Source organism: Microtus pennsylvanicus, chromosome 11 (assembly GCF_037038515.1).
Source record: "Microtus pennsylvanicus isolate mMicPen1 chromosome 11, mMicPen1.hap1, whole genome shotgun sequence".
Taxonomy (NCBI): Eukaryota; Metazoa; Chordata; class Mammalia; order Rodentia; family Cricetidae; genus Microtus; species Microtus pennsylvanicus.
In genome coordinates, this window is record NC_134589.1 from 66,924,072 (window position 1) to 66,940,551 (window position 16,480).

Consider the following 16,480-nt stretch of genomic DNA (forward strand, 5'->3'; position numbering starts at 1 on the left):
AGTTGTAAGCCACCTGACAAGGGTGCTAAGAACCAAACTTGGGTCCTTTGCAAGAGCAGTATGCACTGTTAATCACTGAACCATCTCTCTAGTCACTTATATGCAAATTTTTAATTTTTTCAGAAAAAAAAAAACCCAAAATTCCTGATACAAGAGAAGACTAAAACCTAGAACAAATAGAAACAATGGGTAAGTACTAAAAGAAACAGACTTTATATTCTCAACAACAAATACAATTCAATTAGAAAAGAATGATGAGGGTATAAAGATTTAGGCACTTCTTATCAGAATAGTGTTTTTAGATCCAACTGTCCATCAAAATCAGCTGAGCTTTTTATCTTGTTTTTCAAATATTTTGTACTGAATCAGTCTTTGAGAATAGAACTCATGCATCTGAACTTTTTATCTTTGAAAGTTCCTAAAGATCAAAACCCAGGATAAAGTAAAGATTGCAGTTTATACTCAAACTGAATCACAATAAAGTAAAGGTAGGTACACAACAAGACAAGGCCTACCATAAAGTATAGAAATCAAATTTACAATGTCTTATAAATAGATTGCAAGTCTAAGATGAGGACTCTTCTTATGAATGGTTTGGAGCCCCAACATATACTATCAGTTTTAACTGAAGATGCCTTTACCTGGCTACCTCCTCTTTATTTTTTAAGACACAATTCAAGAAGTCCTGCCTCTGTAATACATCCCTGGTAATTGCCCCTTGCCCAGGGTAAGCTAGGTATCTTTTTCTTTTCTTTTCTTTTCTTTTCTTTTCTTTTCTTTTTCTTTTTTTTTTTTTTTTTTTTGAGCACAAATCTATCACTGATTGCACAGACGATTTTTTTCTGTTTTATCACTATACTACTTAACAGCAAGCAGATGTAAGCTGATAGGGCTTTTCTACTTTTTTTGTTGTTGTTGTTGTTGTTGTTGTTTTTTTTTTGAGACATGTTTTCTCTGTGTAGCCCTGGCTGTCCTGGAATTAACTTTGTACACCAGGCTGGCCTCGAACTCAGAGATCCGCCTGTGTCTGCCTCCCAAGTGCTGGGATTAAAGGCATGCACCACCACCACCCAGCTAGCTAATAATGTTTTAAATAAATTTATGATTTTTGTATTAGGCCACACCAGTAGCTATTCTTGGCCACATGCGGCCACCAGGTCACAGGTTGGAAATGTTTGATAGGGCATACCACACCAAACACACTTTATAGTCAACATTTAAAATATCAAGTTTAAGAGACTTCTTCTTAGCCTTTTCTACAATCCTGTGTGAAATGTCAATATGAACAAACTAGATACAGAATTAGACAATATAGACAGAGATAAAAATAAAATCAATGCCAGCTAACAAGAACCTAAAAAAAAAAAAAAGAAAGAAAGAAAAGCAGGGTTAGTTTGTAAACCTGACATTACCGGAGCGTGCTATGCCACTGTCTCTGTCCTCATTCGGTTCTCTTCCCGGCATGTCCATTGGGTTGCTGTGAACTACAAATCAAGACAAATGGTCAGTCATAAACTATATTATTATTAAGGTGGATGTTGCTCCTTTTAAATCTCAAACTAGATCATGCTTCATCTCATTGCATTCCTTTTTCAATAGCATGGCACCAACCCAACACTAGGAGCTATTATTCAGTTGAACAAGCTTTCAGACCCATCTGAAGATTTACCATGTGATGCAAAACTATCCAAGACATAGAATTCAGGAGTGACTAAAATTAATACATTTAGAACATAACCAAACATAGATGTTCATACTATTAATGAAAAAGTTAGTTACTGAGGCTAAGTGACAACTCTAGTTTACTGATTATATCCATAACAATGTTTAAACATAATAAAGAAGAATTTAAAGCACTGTAATAAATCATTTGACAAATTTGTTTAAATAGAATGACACCAATTTTGTTTAAAAACAGGCAGGAGGGCCAAGGGTGTAAACTAGTGATAGAAAACTGGCCTAGATCACATATAAGGCCCTGGATGTGGGCCATTGCACTGGAAAAAAAATGAAGTAAAAAACAAAAGTAAGTATAAGGTGCTGGCAGGATAGCTTATATATTTTTAAAAACTTGTTTTATATTCACATCATTTTCTAGGACAAATATGTATTGCTCATATTTACCATTTACATGTAAAATAAGTTCTAATTAAAACAAGAAATGGGATAGGAGGGTGTGGTGACAATACCCGTAATCCTACCACTCAGAAGATTTAGGTAGGAAGATTTCAAATTCAAGGCCAGCCAGGCCTATGTAGAGGAGATTGAAAATAATAAACAACAATGAATACATCTGTAGACTGCTAATTTCTACTAGAAAATGATAATACACGACGAGCATGCAATGTGTGAAAAAGTGGAACAGAACTGTGTTCCTGCATATATAAGCAAGGCACACACTTTGTAACAATGTAATGATCTGACTAATTATGCTCACATGCCTTTTATGTAGTGTTAGAACAGTGCTTGTTCATCTAAATCTTAGCTCCAAGAAAAGTTGTCCTTAGGGAAGAGTGTAGATCAGAAATTTTGCAACAATTATAAAGATCGGATTATTTCCAGCAATTGGTGAATTACAATACAAAAACTACTTAGCCATGGAAACAAGATAGCTTAACATTAACATTTCCAAGGGGACAGTCTAACTACTAATCTAACTATACACTAAATTTTTCTTGAAGAGTCTAAAGTTTAAAATTATTATGGCATACTGAAGAAAGAAATGAACTGAAATTTCATAAAAACATCAATCCTGTCGATTATACATTTTGTGAAAACTTTAGGAACATACCAAGTGGAAAACAGTAAGTTCCTATACTTTGTAAGCAATGCTTTCTTAAACACAACCTCCCAACTTCATTCTCTACACTCTCTTGTTTCCACAGCTTAACTAGAGATTCTAGTCACTAGGGCATAACAACTAATCTACCCACACAGCACATGGCAAACCTGCAAAGAAAGAGGCGCTCCTGATCAGGCGGAGCGGACCCTGCTCAGAGAATGCCCGCCTGGGGCTGCAGAACTGTGAAAGACCTATATGGCAAAAATGTAAAATACACATGAAAGAGACCTGTTAGAGAAGCCACAATGAGTCAGGAAAATAAGGCGAAGTAAGGCAACACAGGAGCAGACCAAGGAGTAAAGCACAGGAACTTTTAACCAAAGCAAGAATAATTCAAGAAGTCACATTCCTCATTTAAAGTAAGTATACTTCACCTTTTAGTCATGGGTTTATGTCAAAAAATGGTTTCATGCCTATTTATGAATAAATCCATTTATAACAACAGAAATAAGCTTCTGTTGCAAAAGGCAGAACTATTAGCCGGGCAGTGGTGGCACACGCCTTTAATCCCAGCACTCGGGAGGCAGAGGCAGGCAGATCTCTGTGAGTTCGAGACCAGCCTGGTCTACAAGAGCTAGTTCCAGGACAGGCTCCAAAACCACAGAGAAACCCTGTCTTGAAAAACCAAAAAAAAAAAAAAACAAAAAAAAAAAAACAAAAAAAAGGCAGAACTATTTCAAGTGTTCAACCCTAACATAAAACATTTTAACCACTCAAAAAGGCAACACTATCTACATAATTTAATGTTTGTCAAAAAAAAACCCCTTGTTTTTAAAAGCCAGTTTTTTGGGTTTTTTTTTTTTTTTTGGTTTTTCGAGACAGGGTTTCTCTGTGGTTTTGGAGCCTGTCCTGGAACTAGCTCTTTAGACCAGGCTGGTCTCAAACTCACAGAGATCTGCCTGCCTCTGCTTCCCAAGTGCTGGGATTAAAGGCGTGCGCCACCACTGCCCGGCTTAAAAGCCAGTTTTTAAGACTTCAATATTCAATATTCTCCTGCAAATGTGGTTAAGAAGACTATGTTACTGTACTTAGCACAAGAACATAGCAAATCTATCAAGAAATTTTATTGACAAATAAGCACAAAAATTGCTAGCCCAGTGAAAAGCTACAAAGTAACAGAAGAAATTGATAGTTTTAGAACTATGGTTAGCCACTATGAAAACAGGAGACACAGTACAGCCTATAAGGGCAAGACTCCCAAAAGTACCAAACACAACCACAAAGAAATGATAGCAGTCTGAATACTTAAAAAAGGGCACAAAAGCCGGGCGGTGGTGGCACACGCCTTTAATCCCAGCACTCGGGAGGCAGAGGCAGGCGGATCTCTGGGAGTTCGAGGCCAGCCTGGTCTACAAGAGCTAGTTCCGGGACAGGCACCAAAAGCTACAGAGAAACCCTGTCTCGAAAAAAACAAAAAAAATTAAAATTAAAAAAAAAGGGCATAAAGGCCACACACCGTAAATCTCAGCAAGCACATTGCTATGAATTCAGCCCGGTCTACATAGAGAGTTCTAAGCCAGCCAGGGCTACATAAAAGATATCCTCTCTCCAAAAGAAATGTGGGTGAGGGACTTAAATTCTATAAACAAGCAATGAGTTATCTGTTACTTATATTCAGTTATGACAGTCTAAGTCAGTGGTTCTCAAACTTCCTAATGTAGTGACCCTTTAATACAATTCCTCATGTTGTGGTGACCCCTAACCATAAAATCATTTTTGTTGCTACTTCATAACTGTAATTTTGCTACTGTCATGAACTGTAATGGAAATATCTGTGTTTTCCAATAGCCTTATGCAACCCTGGTGAAAGGGTCATTCAAACGCTCAGGAGTTGTGATCCACAAGTAGAGAACCACTGGTCTAAGTAATGTAGGAGTTGAATACCTAGAACAGGTGGCTTTCTGCTTTAAATAGCCTCTGTGTTTCTCAAATTGCTGATATTATTTTTTTTCTGCAACAGAAATTTCTGTAATTATAATGCAGCAACCCTTCCATTTCTCAATGGTCAATTCTTTCTTCAATGTTCTCTAGCTATTTCAAAATTTAACGTCTTTAAACTCCTTCCTCACCCACATTTCTTTACATGTGACTGTTTACACGGGCATAGATGCAGAGCACACACAGAGCTTCCAGACTGAAATTGTTCTTTTATTTTCAAACCACCTTCAAAGTTACTCAAATTCTTACCTATCTTTGCCTGCTTCCTACCTAAATGAAATAGGTAACATTTAAATCTTATGATGCTAGTAACTTAAGTATTCTGAGAAGTTCCTTCTTATCTTCTTAAGTTAATTTTAAGTCAGTTAGTGCCCCAACCCAACACTTTCCTCAAAAACCTCTCTCAACTATATTTATTTTTAATTTCATTCTCTCAATGTTTTTATTTTTTCCATAAACACCTACATGTAGTCAAATCTCATGTTTCCTCAATATATATCTATTCCTACAGTTATTCAGCTTTTAAAATGTAGTTGAAGGACAAATGGAGGTCCCTAAGACCCTTTCAGGAAGTCAGTGAGGTCTTCCATTTTCATATAACTTATCTATCTACAGGAGGTGAGATTTTCTTGACATATTTTAATCCCAACTGCTTAACTAGATCCATTCTCATTACAGACGTTCTTTAGTGCATATAAATCAGATCTGATGTTGTTGGATTCTAAACAACTTTCTGTTGAAGTCTCAAGAATGTATCTAAAATATTTCCAACTGTGATTTTAAAATCCACTAAAATTTGTACACAGCTCTATTATTACCCAAAACGAGCTCCCAGCCAGTATACAGAGGATACAAACTCCAGATCTATTTTTGACAACTAGATCTTACTCAAAACTTCCTCCTTGTCTGGCCAAACCTTTCCTCCTTAGAAAGCTATTGCAGGCTGGGGTATTGGTACTTAATCTTTTGTATTTTTTTTTTTCTCCTTTACTTGGAGTCAGACATGCATCATGATCTATGGTTCTTTGGCTTTCCCACAGCCCTCATTTTCTTTTGCATAGTCATTTCAAGTAATAAAATTTTTGTATAGTTAATCCTGTCATGGCACTTGCTTTAAAAAACAAATGACAAAACTAGCATATCCTCATTGGTATCTGGCTGCATAGAGCATGAACATGAATTTATTGCTGTGGCCCACAGTGCCCTTTGCCAGCTTCTCTTGCTCAATTCTTTCTTTTCTTCTTCATTTTTTTTTTAATTTTTGAGACTACATCTTAATTACAGCATTTTCCTCTTCCTTTTCTTTCCTCCAAACCCTCCCACATACGCTTACCCTCAATTCTTTTCATTTCCTTTACCTCTACTATGTGCCCAGTCATTTGAACTTATTTGCATGCTTTTATGATGGTGTGTCCTTCCCTCCAGGATATACTACTACTACTTCTTCCTAGGTACCTTCCTTCCCTAATTCTTCAAGTAAAGGTGTCTTATTCTCAAGGAAATCTTCCACAATTCTCCAAGATAAAATCCATGTTTATATTTTAATCACAATCTTGTATATACTAAAGCATACTATGGTTGTATTATTTATCACATTGCTCACTAGGCAAAAACCAAGTTAGCTTACCACTGCCTCTTCAGGGTCTACGAGAGTGCTTGTTATATTATGGATGATTAAAAAAACACTTGAGCTGGGCAGTGGTGGTGCATGCCTTTAATCCCAGCACTCAGGAGGCAGAGGCAGGCGGATCTCTGTGAGTTCGAGGCCAGCCTAGTCTAGTTCCAGGACAAGAACCAAAAGCTATGGAGAAAACCTGTCTTGAAAATTTAAAAAAACAAACAAACAAAAAAAAACACTTGATAAGTTAAGTGGAAACATAAACAAAGCCAGAAATAGGTCTCAACTATCCTTAATTCACAGTTAACAGTGTGGAAATATAAGTCATGCATTATTTTTTTTTAAATAAGTGACAAGGGCACTTAGCCACTCCTCCAACTCTTTTTTTAAAATGATTTATTTAACTTTATTTTATGTGCATTGGTGTGAAGGTGTCAGATCTTGTGGAACTGCATTTTCAGACAATTGTGAGACGCCATGTGGGTGCTGGGAATTGAACCCAGGTCCTCTGGAAGAGCAGTCAGTGCTCTTAACCGCTGAGCCATCTCTCCAGCCCCAAGCCATGCATTATTTAAAGCCTGTAGCTTGATTAAATGGAATAAATTTCTCCTCTACAGGGCTGGAGAGATGGCTCAGAGGTTAAGAGCATGCCTGCTCTTCCAAAGGTCCTGAGTTCATTTCCCAGCAACCACATGGTGGCTCACAACTGTCTGTAATGGGGTCTGGTGCCCTCTTCTGGCCTTCAGGCATACACACAAGACAGAATATTGTATACATAATAAATAAATAAATATTTTAAAAAATTCTCCTCTATATTTGAACGGAAAGGTCAAATACATCTAGTCTCCACATATAAAAAATTTATTTTTATATCAATTCATTTTTACTATTAAATCACTTTCTTTTTTCTGTCTTTTTGTCTCTTTCTTTCTTTCTTTTTTTTTTTCTGGCTTTTCAATACTGGGTTTCTCTGTGTAACCCTGGCTGCTCTGGAACTACTCTATAAACCAGGCTGGCCTCGAACTCACAGAGATTCACCTGCCTCTGCCTCCCAAGTGTGAGGAATATGCACTACCACTGCCCCACAAAAATAAATCACGAAGAGTTTTAAAATAATTAAATTATCTTTAAGAAGACATTTCTTTGCTGTAGTTTTACTCCTCTAGAATCAGTGGTTAAAATCAAGTGAGTTTGGAAGAACTTTTCCTATAAGCTGATCTGCATTATAAAATCGGCCTTACACTAAGACTAATCCACAGGAGCTGCTTAGTAGCATCTCAACTGAATAAACATACATTTAAAACATAACATTTACTATGGGCTACATAGTAAGTGCCAGGGCAGCTGGAACTACACAATAAAATCATGTCTCAAAAAAAGGGGAAAAAAACCATCTAAATAAAAGTTTTTACTAAATAAGGGTTACTGCCCACTCTCTTATATTATGCATCAGAAATATTATCAAGCAGCAATTTAGCTGTGCTTTCCAGACAAGAAATTGCAGAAATACTATGTCATTTTAAAATGTACTATACATTGTGAACCATAATTAACTAAATTAATCTATTATTCCAATCAGCGTCTAAAGAATCATCATTTGACTATCTGATCATATAAACCACAGTTCATAAAAAAGGAGAACCATTTTAAAATGACTTTTAGGTTAGAGAAGAGAGAGGGATAGTTATTCCCCACTAAAATATTTCAGAAAGCTGGTAATGGCTTTCAGTATCAATGACTTAGCCTTCCAAAGACACAATAAATTTAAAAACAAAACCAATGAAGACAAATTAAACATGCAGAAGTTCTTTTCTCAGATACAATAGGAGTATTACCTTAAAATATAAGAAAATATTTTCCAAATAAGATAAAGGTTATATATGTAAAATTTAACAACCTTCCCATTTACACCATCAGAAGTTCTCTGGTTACACAAGAAATCTATATAATTAAGAAGTGACTTCAAATACTTTTATACTGTTAACATTTTTTAACTTTATAAAATCAAAATAAAAAACCTACCTATATTTCCAAGTAGTCCATTAATAACTGTGCTGCTATCAGCCTTTAATGTATTACTGTCCTGATTGATGAATTCAAGACTGTCTTGCAGTCTACAAAGGAAAGAAAAAGCAAAGAAATTCCAAACATATTTTATATTTTTAATAGTAATACTTCACACATCCCAATGAAATTTTAAGTACAAAATTTCTTGAAATATTATAGGCAGAGGGGACTACTCGAAATAAGGAGGAAAATAGGGGGCTAAATATGAATAAAATTTAGTGAAAAGAAAATATCACTATGAAATCTATTCTTTATATTTTTTTTGCTAAGAAAATTAAAACCCTTCTAAAGTTAAAACTATCACTGTTAGTACTTGAAGTATAAACTACGATGATAATTATACAATCACTTAAACCATCAGTTAGTAAGCCTTTCCTGAAGGCCACATCCAGATGCTGCACCTTTTAAAAATAAAGTTTCACAGGAGGACAGTTCCTGTTTTTCATTTCCATGTTGTTTAAGGCTGCTTTAATGCTACAATGACAGCATTCAAAGTTCAAAAGAATTTCTCTAGAGTAGTTTTTCTACTGCTTCCCACTCATTTAGACTTTGTATTTCCTCAGTAGTCAAGCTAGTCAGTGTTCTGATTTGGCCTCTACATAATCCCACTAACCTCACCATCAACTCTAACTTGGTACTTTTTTTTACTAGTGTTCTAGTACATAGCCTCTTATCCCCCAAAGAAGGACTAATCTAGTTTCAGCTTCATTATTCTAGTGTAGGCACAAACAGCTTATGATATCCCTGTACCTATTATATATGTGTGGAGTGGGTGAATGAGTCTGATTTAATAGTGATAGGCCCCTCAAGTCTGCAGTGCTCTGCAAACTGAAGAATGTAAAGGTACGACTGTTAACACAGAAGAGTAGACTGAAAAACAGCACACAAGTCTATGATGAAAATGCATTCAACATTTTGCTTCCAGACACACCTTCTAGAAAACTACAGAAAAAGAAATCATATCTATATGTTCAATTGTATTAAGAAAGGGTGCAATCTAGCCTTCATAAACTTTCAAATTTGGGTAAGATACAAACTATATGTACTATAATTTTAAAAGCCATTTTAATGTTTATACTTGTATATTTTAAATATTAAATATCAATCACACCCTACATCCATAAGCACTTACGTATTGAGACTTCCACAGATACTGCTTCCAGTCCGGGCAGTGAAAACTTTGCTAAGCATGAGCTGTGGAGGTGAGCTATGAAAGACAACAAAATGTCAGAAAGAGATTAAAAGTAAAATACAAAAAAAGGTAAAATACAATAATGTTTTTGATTCACTGTAAAAAAAACACTTTGTAAGTTACATGGATTTCATGACATCATCACAAAGACTAAGAAGGAACACTAAAACCATGACATAATAAGCTGGGCATCTGACATGCTCAATCTAAGAAATCCTTTCATCTTCAAAAAAACCTGAATATCTACAACGAGTATAACATAAGAAGAACTGAACTCCCTCACCGGATCTGATGAATTTTTAAGGTAGATCCTTTGTAGCTCATTGCTACTGAGCCAAACATCATTTCACCAAGCATATTGGCATCAGAAGAACACCGAGAACCCTAAATAAAAATTAAAAACATAAATAAAATTAAAGAATTAAAAGCCTTATAATGATTTCACATATTAATTTTCTTTATAAAATAGAAATCTGTTTTTCTAATAATTAAAATTATTAAAATTCTGTATTATATAAACTTCTGTAATTTGTTTTTCATCACATGGTTTCTTATATCTAACCATATCATTAAACAGAAATTCCACTCATTTTTAAATCTGCACAGATATTGGTTAAGTATAGTAATACCTAAATCCTAATAGTGGAGAGATCAAGGCAGGAATATCTCAAGTTTGAATCCAAGTGGGTACTTTGGGAGACTGACTCATTTAAGGATGGAAGAGAGGGAAAAAGAAGGAGGTTAAGAGTTGTACATTATTTGATTATATAAAAACACCATACTTCAGGGCTGGAGAAATGACTCAATACTTAAGACCATTTGACGTTCTGGCAGAGGACCTGGGTTTGCTTCCCAAAACCTACACAAAAGTCATAACCACCTGTAACTTCAGTTTCAAGAAACACACTCCATCTTCTAGCCTCCCTACTAGGCACATGTATAGTGCATATACATAAACATTGGCGAAACACTTATACACATAAAACAAAAATCTTGAAAAAATACCATACTTCATCAGGTCAGACTAGTTAACAAGGAGTATTTAGTTCGCTTCGAGGACTTTGCTACTAAAAGTAATGCTGAAATAAACTCTTTTACAGTTAGCCATGCATTAGTTGTGAGTGTATGTGGGTGGGTGTATACACTACATGTGAGTGGAGGTCAGAGAACAGCTTGCAGGAGTTGGTTCTCTTCTGCATACTACCACATAGGTACTAAGGACTGAATTTAGGATGTGAGACTTGGCAACCAGTACCTTTACCTGCTAAGCTATATTGCTAATACAAAATCAACGTTTTAACCATGTCTTACACACATATATAACATTTATCCAGTAAGCAAATAAGGGTAGAGTCGACAGTATAATTTTTACTACTTCCATTATGGCAAAGAAGCATCCAAAAGTGGAGCTATTTTTAACTATCATGAATTTAAAAAAATACATAGTTTATAGACTTAATGAGACTCATAAACACAGAAAAACAATTCTAAAATAATATGTAAAAAAGATCAAAGTCAAATTACCTTGAAAAGAGAACAATAAAACTGAAGTTATCACACATCCAGATTTCAAAATATACTACCAATCTATAGTAATCAATACAGTATGATAGAGATTAACAATATATGGGATCAGATCCAGAAATAAATGTACACCAATACAGTCAACTGATCCTCAACATGGATACTAGGCTGATAAAACAGGAAAAGGAAAGTCTTTGCTGCTGGGAAGGCTGGATATTCATATGCAAAAAATAAAAATAGACTCTTATAGTATATATAATAACCAACTCAAAGTGAATTAAAGAATTAAATAGGAAAAGAATGGACAAAGAAAATGGGGTATATACACATGCAGTGAAATATATTTAGGCCTGAGAGACATATTTTGGAGTCTAAAGAAGCATAGTTAAAACTTTAAAAAATTTAAAATTATCATCATTTTTTTTTTTAGTGTGTCTTGCCTGCAGGTACATCTGTGCACCACATAAATGCATGGTGCCCTTGGAGGCCAGAACAGAACACCAGATCCCCTGTGATTAGAGTTACTCTACATTTTTAAGTCTTAGGAATTGAACCCAAGTCCTCTAGAAGAGAACATGTTTTCTGAACAACTTAGCCATCTTTTTAGGCCTCCATAGATGAATCTTAATAACAGCAGCATGTTAACTAGAACAAGATAATCACAGAAAGATAAGCATTGCATATACTTCCATTTATCTAAAGTATCAAAGAAAGTAAAATTCATGGAACCAAAGAACAGAATTGGTAGTTACCAGGGCAAAGGAGAAAGAAAAAGTTAAAAATCAATGAGCTTCAGTCAAGAAATTGGAATGAATTCTTGATATCTGTTGCATAGCAGCACATCTATCTGTAGTCAAGAACAAAGCACTGTGTACTAAAAGTTTAGTTAAGAAAAAGATTTAAGCCAGTGTGGTGGTCTTTGATCCCAGTACTCAGGAGACAAAGGAAAATGGATCTCTGTGAGTTCCAGGCTAGCAAAAAATACATAGTAAGATCTGTCTTAGAAAAAAAAAGGAAAGATTTACAATATCAAAATGTCTTCTTTCTCAAAGAACTCTTAATTATTATTGCTCTAACTTTTGTCACCATAATTATAAAATCATTTTTAAAAAACAAAATTTATTTAGTTAGTATTTATATACCATGGAAAATATCACTAATTACAAAGTACTCTCTACCTAATTTTTAAAAATTTAGCTGGTGGTGTACGCCTTTAATCCCAACACTTGGGACACAGAGATGGACCGACTCTGGGATTTTGAGGTCTTTATATTTTATAAAGCAAGTTCCAGACTAGTCAAAGCTATACAATGAGACCCTGTCTTAAAAAAAATTATTATACTTATTATTGATATGTATGTGTGTGTGGTTGTATATGGATATGTTATGCCACAGCACAAAAGTAGAGGTCACAGATCAACATTTGTGAGTCGATTCTTTCCTTCCATTATGTGGGTCCTGGGGAGGGAACCTGGGATGAACAGCAAGTACCTGTACCTGCTGAGCCATTTCATCAGCTCTCTTTACTTAATTTTCAAAACCCATTTTTGTCCAAGACATCAGTGTGGCTAACTGAAAGGAATTCCATCTCATACTCTCAGTTAAAAACAGACAATACTCTCACAGATGTAAGATTGACTTAATGGTAGCAATTTTGAAGTAGCAATTTGTACCCACTGACATGCACTTTAAAGAACTGGTTAATGAAATTCATATGCCAATCACTAGAAAAGGAGCTGCTATTCTTTGGGCAATAGAACACATTATCTCTGATGAATCTGAAAGAAAAAGAAACCCTGGACTTTTTCTGAGGATATCTTCAAGACAACAAATCCCATGTATCACATGACTCCAGACTGGTCATGTGAAGAAAATAATTTATAGTCTGTAAATAAGTCTAATAGTCTAATCCTCATTTACAGTTGGAGTTATTGAAGTTATAGTCTGATTAATTTATTAAATAACTGCATCAGTTAAGCATTCTATGAAGATAATCCAATAAAATCATGTAATTAAATAATAAAATTCTTTGTCTGATATAATATACACCAAAAGGTTAATGTGAATATTAGATACTGTTATATATTTTCATGTGGAACAATCTACAATAAAAATCACTAAATTAACAAAGTGTGCTATCACTGCTACCTTTTGTATGCTTTATTTAAAGGGTCTATTTACTCCATATACTCACTCCTGGAAAGTAATTTAAAGATAATGTTCTAGTTACTGGAGATCATATTTTATTTATCACATCAAGTATAATTGAAACCTTTTACTTAAAAGTGTATTTTGTGGGATTCTGACACAAAATGAGATTATAATCAATCACTACTTTTTGGATCTCTACAATCTTGGTCAGTTTTCTATTTATTTTTAATCACATAATATATACAGAAAAGACAATTATATACAGCTTAAGAAATTAGAAAACCTCTCAAATTATGCAAACTTCCTGAGTTATACAGAATATGGCAAAGTACTGTTTGGCATTTGTTAAGGTTCTGTGCCTAAGGTGAAGGAAAACCAAGAGTGTAACTGTGAATTAATCCTAACTTGCAGATTTGAGTAACTTCAGAATCCTTTTACACACTGCCTTAACAATGGATATAAGGATAAATTTCTACCCAAGTGCAGCCATCACTTACAAACACAATGACCAAGATTCTATTTTAGCACCACTAAATACAAAATATGTTTTATTTGTACAAGTTTGAGACGACATAAATTCAAAGTAGATGATATGAACTTACATGAAACTATGTCAATCTTATTTCACATAGTAAGCTCATATGAAAATTCCTATGTAGTTACTGATTGTTTAGCCTAAGGAATAAAAAGTCCAGTTATTTCTGAAAAACAATGAGGTGTGTTTAATCCTTGTAATTACACTTTAATTTTCTACTATGGACAAACTTTATTGGTATTTTAATTTGATAATTTAATAATAAAAAGGGAAAAATAAATTATTCTGGGTACTCAATAATATGAATTGAGGTAAAGATGGAAAAAATACCTGCTACCAATACCACAGATTTCTGTATTTCCCCATCTAAGGATTTCAAATTAATAAAACTTAATTGTTTAATGAATTTATCCATCTCTACAGCTACAATGCAGGCACCAGTAAGGTACAATCTAGTTGATATTATAACTCTGGTCCTTAGGAAGGTGATTAAAATGATTTATAAATGACTAAATGAGTGACCTTACCTGGTACTTGGGACACTGGTCTTTTACATCAGAAGATAAAGTGATAGAGCTATCCAAAGAGGAAGAACTATCTCCTCCTGGTTTCAGCTGACAGCACTTTCCAAAGACCTTGACTTGAGCATCATTACAGAGTTTCTGAAACACAGAGGATACCCTCATTCATAGTCCAATACATTTTTTTTACCATAGATAAACTTAAAAGCAATATGTAAAGAAAAGAAACACCTTGGAAAAATCAAGAATGAGATAACCGAAAATAATGCAACTTTAATGTAATATAATTTTCTCTATTTCCTCCAGTACTATTTGGAGCACATTTTTCCCTCACCAACATTACCAAACCACAGAAATTTTCTTTATTATATGGCCAAAACAATATTCATTAATTGTAACTTAGTAATCTATTAATGGTAGGCTTGGAGACAAGGCTCAGCGATTAAGAGCACTGCCTGCTCTTCCAAAGGTCCTGAGTTCAATTCCCAGCAACCACATGGTGGCTCACGACCATCTGTAATGAGATCTGGTGCCCTCTTGAGGAAGAAACCTGATCAATCATCCTTATCGACTTAAGACCATGAAACCCTATATGGACAAGTTCAACAGAACGGCCATATACGGGCACCCATGCATGCTTCAGCAATGCCATGCACAAATTTCATTTTTCTATTTCAATTTATAATGGTGATTTTCAAATTATTTACTTTCAAAACTTTTATGTTCTTATAGGTTATTGAGAATGTTAAAGGACTTTTGTTGAAGAGTTATATCTATTCATTATTTTATATTAGAAACTAAAGCTGAGAAAGTTTTAAATGTCTAATTAAATATAACAATAACATGTTACAGGTTAACAAACAGTAGTGTTATAAAAAACTAACCATATGTAGTCTGTAAGGAGAAATGTAAAATTCACTTACATTTTATTATAGGTACCTTTTGGGTTTGAAAAGGGCACTTCAAGACCTGAGATCAGAGGCATGTGTACAGTAGGCAAATATTCTACCACTGGGCTACAACCCCATCCCCATGTCTAAACTTCTGAAATTAAATGTATTTATGTGAAGAACAGATAAAGGTTACATTCTAAATTTAGATGATTGTGCTATCAATGAAAGATTCACTTCTTTTCTAAAAAAGGATTTACATATATATTTGTGTTTGGCCTGCATGTATGTTTATACACCATTCATGTGCCTGGTGCCCACAGAGTCAGAAGGTGGTGTTGAATTCCCCAGAACTGTAATTAAGGATGGTTGTAAAGTGTTGGGAACTAAACCCTGATCCTCTGCAAAAGCAGCAAGAGCTTTCAACTATGGAACCATCTTCTAGTCCCAGGACTCATTTCTTTTACTTTACTCCTCTTCCATCCCCACTGAACCCTGGAGCCTTCATTGCTCACAACTAACGAAGCTGCAATTCATTTAGGTTGCGATATCACTAAAAAGTACTCCAATGTTTTATCAGTCTCAAGTATGCTCATTTTTCCATGTACAGGACCTCAGATTTCCAGAAGTAGCAATCAGGATGAAACTGCAACTTTCTGAGGAGTAACTATTCTACATTCTACAGTTACATTATCACCAAAGGCACTTAACAACTTCCACATCATCTGCAACCAAATATTTCAAGTAAAATGAAAGGGGGCATTAGAGCTTTTGAGTACATATATTGAGTTCAAATTCTATGAACAGGTTATTTGAGTTATTAAATCTTAGTTTGCCACCTGTGGAATAGGAAGAGAAACCATAATGACACAGAATTTCTCATTATAATAGTCTAGAAAACTAGAAAACTTAACTAATGTTATAAGTAAGAAACTAACATAACTGAAGTCAAGGATTTCACCAGACACTTTTATTTATATTATTTTATTTAAATGCTTGTTAATACCATTTAGTATTGATATCTTTGGCCATATCTTCTTTTTAAAATTCTTCTCTTATATTTAAATTTCAACCTAAGTTTCCCTTTCCTATACTCATCCTAGTGCACCCCACCTCCTCTCTCCCCCAGATCAATTCCTCCTCCATTTGCCTTCAGAACAGAGTAGGCCTCCCAAAGACATCATCATGTCATTGGCTATATC

The 16,480-nt window shown here is 34.6% G+C and overlaps 1 protein-coding gene across 2 annotated transcripts in view; it reads right to left on the reverse strand.

Annotated features, from left to right (window-relative positions):
* Fnip1 (folliculin interacting protein 1) overlaps window positions 1–16,480 on the reverse strand; it is an 81,286-nt gene that overhangs the window by 29,019 nt on the left and 35,787 nt on the right. Inside the window, exons 3-8 of one of the 2 annotated variants that reach the window (XM_075992598.1) lie at window positions 14,395–14,529; window positions 9,941–10,041; window positions 9,598–9,672; window positions 8,421–8,512; window positions 2,950–3,033; window positions 1,413–1,484 (exon numbers count right to left, since the gene is read on the reverse strand). In XM_075992598.1, coding sequence (XP_075848713.1) covers window positions 1,413–1,484; window positions 2,950–3,033; window positions 8,421–8,512; window positions 9,598–9,672; window positions 9,941–10,041; window positions 14,395–14,529 — 559 coding nt within the window. The remainder of the gene's footprint in view (window positions 1–1,412; window positions 1,485–2,949; window positions 3,034–8,420; window positions 8,513–9,597; window positions 9,673–9,940; window positions 10,042–14,394; window positions 14,530–16,480) is intronic. The other variant, XM_075992599.1, reaches the window with a different exon arrangement.